The 7,228-nt window shown below is 65.7% G+C and overlaps 2 protein-coding genes across 2 annotated transcripts in view; both read left to right on the plus strand.

Annotated features, from left to right (window-relative positions):
- The window catches only part of POLR2H (RNA polymerase II subunit H), a 17,767-nt gene extending 12,802 nt beyond the window's left edge, over positions 1–4,965 (plus strand). The window contains exon 5 of the transcript XR_003399051.1: positions 4,955–4,965. The gene's annotated coding sequence lies outside the window, so the exon portion shown is untranslated. The remainder of the gene's footprint in view (positions 1–4,954) is intronic.
- On the plus strand, positions 231–5,378 carry CHRD (chordin; the record flags this gene model as incomplete). Its single annotated transcript, XM_026854968.1, has 18 exons — positions 231–389; positions 493–634; positions 710–850; positions 1,405–1,487; positions 1,576–1,723; positions 1,818–1,924; positions 2,013–2,129; positions 2,217–2,373; positions 2,460–2,701; positions 2,791–2,904; positions 3,155–3,355; positions 3,438–3,531; positions 3,659–3,715; positions 3,822–3,925; positions 4,101–4,203; positions 4,319–4,473; positions 4,652–4,745; positions 4,909–5,378. Coding segments are annotated over 18 exons (2,286 nt in total), but the record flags the coding sequence as incomplete, so codon positions are not given.
- Positions 5,379–7,228: the final 1,850 nt, after the last annotated feature.

Here is a 7,228-nt window from a genome sequence, read left to right on the forward strand (position 1 = left end):
CCCACCTGCTCGGTGCCAGCTTGGCACCGCTCTGGGGCAGGGGACCCCAGGGCACCCGTGCCAAGCTGGCACCCGGCAGGATGGCAGCGTTGGGCCAGCCCAGACGTGGGCGGGCAGAACATGGCACTTGGCATCCCAGGGGAACGTCATCCTTCCCTTGCCCACCCCAAATCGCTGGCGACCACTCTATGTCCTCCCCGATGCATTCCTGCGCCCGGTGGTGATGGGGGGTAGTGCCAGGGGAGCGGGGGCCGGAAAGGGGGGTCCTTGCTCACCCCCTGGGTACCCACAGGCTGGGGCGGCCGAGCCGGGTGCGTTTCAGTGACCCCGAGGGCAACGTGCTGTTTGAACACCCCGTGCAGAAGAGCGCTGCCCCTGAGGATGGCATGGTGAGAGGGGCCAGGAGGGCAGGGGCTCACAGCATCCCTTCCTCGCCCTGCCTGAGCATGTGGTGCGCCCCCAGCCCCTGCCCAGCCTTGCCTCCATCCATAGCTCTGCGGGATGTGGAGGACGGTGTCCAAGGCCAACGTCCAGTTGCTGCGGGGGGAGCAGCTCCGCGTGTCCCTCATCACCCGGGCGCAGCCCTCTGGAGAGGTCCATGGGCACATCCTCAAGCACCGGGCGCTCTTCGCAGGTAAAACCATCTCCTGCGTGCCCACCCGATGGGTGCTCACCGGGATGCCCCTCACGCCCTCTCTTCCCCTCACAGAGACCTTCGGTGCCATCCTGACCTCGTCGGACCCCACACACCTGGGTGCCGGGGGCATGGCCATGCTGACGCTGAGCGACACTGAGAACAACCTGCACTTCATCCTCATGGCCCGGGGGCTGCTGGAGCCTGGCGCCGGGGGTGAGGGTGGGCATGGGCACCCCACAGAGCCTGGCACTGCCTGGGGGGAGCTGAGTAGGGCTGGGTGGGGGGTGCATGGCATTTATGTGGTTTGGGATGTGTGGGTCAGCATCTGTAGGGTCAGGGTGGGGGCACAGGCTGGGTGTAGGGCTCGGGGTACTTAAAGGGGCTGTGCATGGCGTGGAGAGGCTGAGGTGTGCATGGGGTTGTTGCATGATTTGAGGTGTGCGTGGGTGGGGGGTGCTGTGTACCTATCGGGGGGTGTGGGGCCAGGGGGTGCAGGAGGGCATATGAGGTGTGGATGTTGGTGGGCAGCAGGATGGGTTTGGTATGTGGGTTGTTCAAGGATTTTGGGGGTGTAGGGGAGAATGGTGGGGGTCCTGGTGTTTGCAGGGGTCCAGGTGTGCAGGACAGGACAGGCAGCTGGCAAGAAAGTAGGGGATCAGGTGCAGGGGTTTGGGGGTGATGGGCAAAGAGGGGTGGGATTTTGGGGGCAGAAGGACAGAGGTCACAGACCCAAGTCCAGCAAGTCCAACCCCCTCTGCCATGACCAGAATCCCCCCGGGTCCCGCTGCGGGTCCGCATCCTGCACCAGGGCCAGACTCTGCGGGAGATCCGTGCCAACATCACCGTGGAGGTAAATCCATCTGTTCCCCCATGTGCCCCGGCAGCTGCGGTCCCCGCCATGCCAGGGCTGAGCCATGGCACTGTGCCACCCCCAGCAGGACCCCGACTTTGCAGAGGTGCTGAGCGAGCTGTCTGCCCACGAGCTGCAGTGGCTGGTGCAGGGGCAGCTCCACATCGTGGCCGAGACGGAGGGCCGGCACGCGCGCCAGCTGGCAGGCACCATCACCACCCGCCGTAGCTGTGACAGTGAGCATGGGGTGGGCACCCTGGGGTGCAGGGCGGGGGGGTGGCCGTGCCCCACCAGCTTCAACCCCCCTGTGCCTCTCTCCCTGGGCTGAAGCCATCCAAAGCGTGCTGTGTGGAGCGGACGCCTTGCTGCCCACCAAGACAGGTGCCGTGGGCTCAGCCAAGCTGGCACTTCATGAGAATGGCACCCTGGAGTACCAGGTAAGCAGAGGGCACTCATCTTCCCTCCTGGAGGTCCCAGGAGTGTCTTCTCCCTCCCCAGCACTGCCCCTTGGCACCCTTCCTGCAGGTACAGGTGGTGGGTACTGCCAGTGAAGTGGTGGGCATCACACTGGAGACCAAACCCCGGCGGAAGAGCAAGAGAAACATCCTGTTTGACATGACACCCAGCTACAAGGATGGGCTGGTGAGCACTGGGTGGCAGTGGGGGGGATGGCATGGGGGCCTTGGGTGTCTCCCCATCCCAACCTTCAATGTCTCCCACTGGCGGCAGGCCCAGGGCACCTGGCAGAGCCCCAGCGCCCGTGATGCCCACATGCTGCTGCAGAACGAGCTCTTCCTCAATGTGGCCACCAAGGACTGGGCGGAGGGCGAGCTGCGGGGCCAGGTCATCTCCCTGCCCTACAGCGGGCTGCTCGCCCGCTACACAGGTATCTGCGGGGCACCAGGGGTGGTGGCAGGGGTAGTGGGGCAGGTCCCCCGCCTGCTACCTCCCACGGCCCCTGTCTGTGTGCAGAGATGCCCGTGGCACTGGCGGGGCAGCTGGTGTCCCCCCCAGTGGGCAGCGGTGCCGGGGGGCACGCCTGGCTCTCACTGGATGAGCACTGCCACCTGCACTATGAGATCTCGGTGGCGGGGCTGGGCCGCCCGGCCGACGGCACCGTCAGCGCCCACCTCCATGGGGTGGCTGAGCTGGGTGAGATGGGTGCCCGTCCCCACCAGCACAAGCGTCTGCTCAAGGGCTTCTACAGCACCGAGGTGAGGCGGGGACCCGGCTGGGACACCCCACAGTGGGGCTTGGGCCAGCCCTCATGCCCCCCTCCCTGGTGTCCATCTTGCCCCCACAGGCTCAAGGGGTGGTCAAGGACCTGGATGCCGACCTGCTGCAGCACCTGGCACAGGGCACTGCTTTCTTGCAAGTCAGCACCAAAGCCCACCCCCATGGGGAGATGCGGGGACGGGTAGGTCCCCACCTGGGCAGGGCACCCCTACCCATCCCCACCACTGCCTGGGTGACACTGCCCAGAGCGGGGCAGGAAAGGGGAGAGGATTTGGGGTCACACCGTGGCATGGTCCCAGCAGCTCAGCAGGGTGTGTACTGTGATTGTGGGTGCTTCCTCCACCAGCCCTGACCACGGAGGGCAGCCGGGCACCAACATGGGAAGCGGGGTCCCCCGGCAGTGCCAACCCTCCTGCTCCATGCCCATCCAGGTGCACATCCCCAACCAGTGCCATGCAGGAGGGACCCGCCTGGCCCCAGGTGAGGCCGAGCTCTCCGAGGACATCAAGACCAGGGATCTGGAGCAGCTGAAGAAGGACCCCAACTCCTGCTTCTTTGAGGGGCAGCACCGGGCTCATGGCACCCGCTGGGCACCCGACTATGACAGGAAGTGTTCCATCTGCAGCTGCCAGGTACTGGCTGGAGGGGCAAGGTGGGGGGCAGCACCCATCAGTGGTGCCCCCCTGTAACGAGCCCCATACCTGCTTCCCCCAGAAGCGCACGGTGATCTGTGACCCCATCCTGTGCCAGCCCCTCAACTGTACCCACCAGGTGCACCCCGAGGAGCTGTGCTGCCCTGTCTGTGAAGGTACCTGGGGCCTGGAGGGGGGTCCCAGGCAGGGGGCTGAGGGAACAGGGGCCTTCCCATGAACCCAAGGTGAGAGGGGCCCTCTCTGAGCCCCTTCGCCCCCTCTTGACTTTTATCTTCCTTGCAGAGAAGAAGATGGAGCAGGAGGAGCTCAAGCTGGAGCGGGCACGGGACAGTAGCGAGGGTGAGTTCCAGCAGCCATGGGCTAAGGGAGCAGCTCTGCACCCCAGCCTCCCTGGCACCCCCACACATCCCATGGGGGCTGTGCCCACCTCCTCCTCCTCTCTTAGGCTGCTACTTTGACGGGGACAAGACGTGGCGAGGCTCTGGCACCCGCTGGCACCCTGTCGTGCCACCCTTTGGCCTCATCAAATGTGCCATTTGCACCTGCAAGGTAAGTGGGTACTAGTCCCCCCCCCAGATCCCACCCTGGTTCAGCAGAAGAACTGCCCTGACCCCCAGTGTGGCTGCCCTGAGCTGCTGGGCAGGGGCTCAAACCAGGGGAGATGGGCTGTGTGCCATGTACCGACTGCCCTCTGCCCCCTGTGAGCCCCCTGTGCTCCCTCCAGGGCACCACGGGCGAGGTGCACTGTGAGAAGGTGCAGTGCCCGCGGCTCACCTGTGCCAACCCGGTGCGCGCCAGCCCCTCCGACTGCTGCAAGCAGTGCCCAGGTACCTGCACCCCCTTCCTGCCCTCAGCTCTCCCGGCACACACACCCCTCATGCCAGCGATGCTGCGGGGTGCCCCTGCTGCATGTGTGCCCCCTCCCAGTGCCCTTTCCCACAGTCCCAGAGAAGAGCATCCCTGAGCTGGCCGACACCATGCAGGCGGACGGGCCGCGGGCATGCCGCTTTGGCCGCCGCTGGTACCTCAACAACGAGAGCTGGCACCCCTCCGTACCCCCCTTCGGAGAAATGAAGTGTATCCTGTGCTGGTGTGTGGTGAGTGTGCCAGGCCTTGGGTGGCACCAGGGGAAGGGAAAGATGTCCCCGTGCCCGTCCTCAGTGCTTTGGGAATGGGTGGGAGAGCAGCCCGGGGTGGCATCTCAGGCCTCCACTGCACCCTGAGGAGCCACCAGCCCCCCAACCCCTGTGCTCAGCCCCACTTTCTGCCCCACAGGCGGGGGAAACACACTGCCAGCGCCAGGAGTGCCCGCCGGCCGCCTGCGCCGGCCCCCCCAGGAGGGACAACCCCTGCTGCGCCAAGTGCCGTGGTGAGTGCGCGTGCTCGCACATGGGCACTGCTCCCCCAAACACCCCCCTGTGCCCCGTGCACCTCCTCAGTCCCCTCAGGTGCCGAGACAGGGCCGAGACCAACCCAAGCACCCTCCTGGCACCCCCCATGTCTGTTTCTCAGTCCCACTTTCCCCCTCGCAGCCCCGGATGCCCCCCCAGATGTGCGGGAGAAGGTCCACGATGCCAGGACAGAGGTGTGGAGCCGCTGAGCAGTGACCGCTGCCCAGAGCGGGGCGAGCGCGCAGCGAGGCCGGGTGGCCGTGAGGGGGTCCCTGCCACCCATCACCCCCGCACAGGATGGGGGGCACAGAGGAGCACAGCGGGGTGGATGTGGCCAGGCGCCCAGCCTGGGCACCCCGTCTCAGCACGGCCGCGATGCCAGGGCTGCCCTGCCCGCTCATGCCAGCGGGCAGTGGCCGGGCTGGCAGAGGCTGGGGCACCCCTGCCCTCCCGCTCCCAGCCCCCCTGGCCGGCGGGCACAGTGGGCATCACGCCTGCCTTGTACATAGTGTAAAATCTCTCTGGCCCCTGTCTCGCCTGGGCTCGTCACATAATTTATGGTGCCTGTGGACGGGGGTCACGATGTATTTATTAAAAACAGAGATATTGCCCACCGGCTTCCTGTGCTTTGGCATTTGCAGGCCCTGGCCTTGCTAGGTTTAGGGGATGTGTATGCTGGGGGGGTATTTGGGGAGCATGTGGCCTGGGAGTCAGTGCCAGGCTGGGGGCACCCCCAGTGGGCTGTGGTGTGGTGCTTGCAGGGTGGCACTGTCCCCTTCTGTGGTGAAACGAAGAGCCTCAGCCAGCAGCACCCATCTCAAGCTGAGTGCCTGGGGCTGGGTGTGTCACACAGCAAGAGGGCAGACCAGGGACAGCGCTCCCCCAGTCACCCCAGTACAGCTGCACTGGACTCATGGAGCCCCTGGGAGCCCCAGTACTGCTACCTGCCCTTCCATCCCCGATGTGAGGGACTGGGGCACCTCTGGGGGCATTATCCCAGCACAGCAGAATGGGGTGACTGGGACAGCACTAGAGCTGTACTGGGCTATGCTGGAACAGAGCCAGGGCTCTAAGGAAAGTAACACTGGGCTCTACTCTAAGGAAAGTAACACTGGCTCTACATGCTGAGGCATACTGGTACAAGAACAATACCATAGTGGGACAGCGTTGGCCTGTACTGGGACTGCACCAGAGGCAACATGGGGCTAGACTGAGGTAGCGGTAGGACAAGAGGAGGGTGGCACTGGGGCATACTGGACTGTCTCAGAGCCCTGGGTGCTGAGCTGGGTGTCCTGCTCCGTGTGTGCCCATGGCCATGTGGGTGCCTGTGCCAGCAGGGTGGCAGCACCTGTGGTGGCCTTACAGTGTACTGGTGGCCCACAGCCGGGCATGCTGGTGGCAGCAGGCAGAGCGTGTGTCCTGGCACGGGACTGCCCCTCCGGATGAGCGTCCCAGTTGCTGTGGGGCAGTGCCAGGAGCTGACAAGCAAGGAGGGAGCTCCGTGCCTGGGGACACAATGAGCGGGCAACCCATTTTATCACCTCCCTGCTGCAAACTGGTTCATGTCCGGCGATGAACCCTCTCAGGCTGGCGCAGGGCATATCCCAGCCCCCAGCCCAGCCATCATCACCCACCCTTGGGGGTGCTAACGTCAAACTGGAGGGTGGCACCCAGGCAGCAAGAACTAGCCCAGTCCCGGTCCCACAGCACCAGTCTGGAAGTGTCACAGCTCCGACTTTCCCTGCACCCAGTTCTTGCCACGAAGGTGCCACGCGGTGCCCTGAGGAGGAGGGCAAGCTCGGCCTTGCCAGCTGCCCTGGCTGCCCCTGAGCCCGCGGCAGCGGTGAGACGGAGGTCCCACAGCCAGCCTGCCATGCCGGAGCGCCTTGCCCGAGGATGGCCGGTGCCAAGCTGTGCCCGTGTGCCCCTCTGGAGAGGGCTGAGCCACTGCTGCCCACCGGGTTTGGCAGCGAAACGTGGAGCCCACCTGCCTTCCCCGGGGCTGGCAGTGCCGGGATGCTGAGCAGCACCACGGTAAGGACGAGCTCCCTGCCAGTTTTGGGGTTCCTCTGGTGAGCCCCCACAGTGCTGAGCTGCCCTGCCACCCGTGGGCAGCCACGGGCCCCCCTGTACCCTCAGCGCCAAGACCTCAGAGGCACTCTGCCCCCCAGATCTGGCCTCCAGCCAGACACAGCCATGACCCTGGCTGCCCACGGTGCCCCCGGCACGGTCCTCCCTGCCCCTGCCCTGCTGCCCACATCCCACCGGGGAGGATCCACGGGGAAACCGGCACCAGTGGCGGTGCCAGCCCCCCGTGGGAAGAGGGGGCAATGTCCCGCAGGGAGCTGTACCCGCGGTCAGGCCACGCCAGCTCTTACCCCCCTCCGGGTGCTCCCGGGTGCCATCCTCAGCTGGGAAACCCGGTGGGCAAAGCAAGGTCGCGGATGGAAGGGACCCGGCT

This window comes from Athene cunicularia (assembly GCF_003259725.1).
Source record: "Athene cunicularia isolate RWA chromosome 9 unlocalized genomic scaffold, athCun1 chr9_part1, whole genome shotgun sequence".
NCBI classification, from domain to species: Eukaryota; Metazoa; Chordata; class Aves; order Strigiformes; family Strigidae; genus Athene; species Athene cunicularia.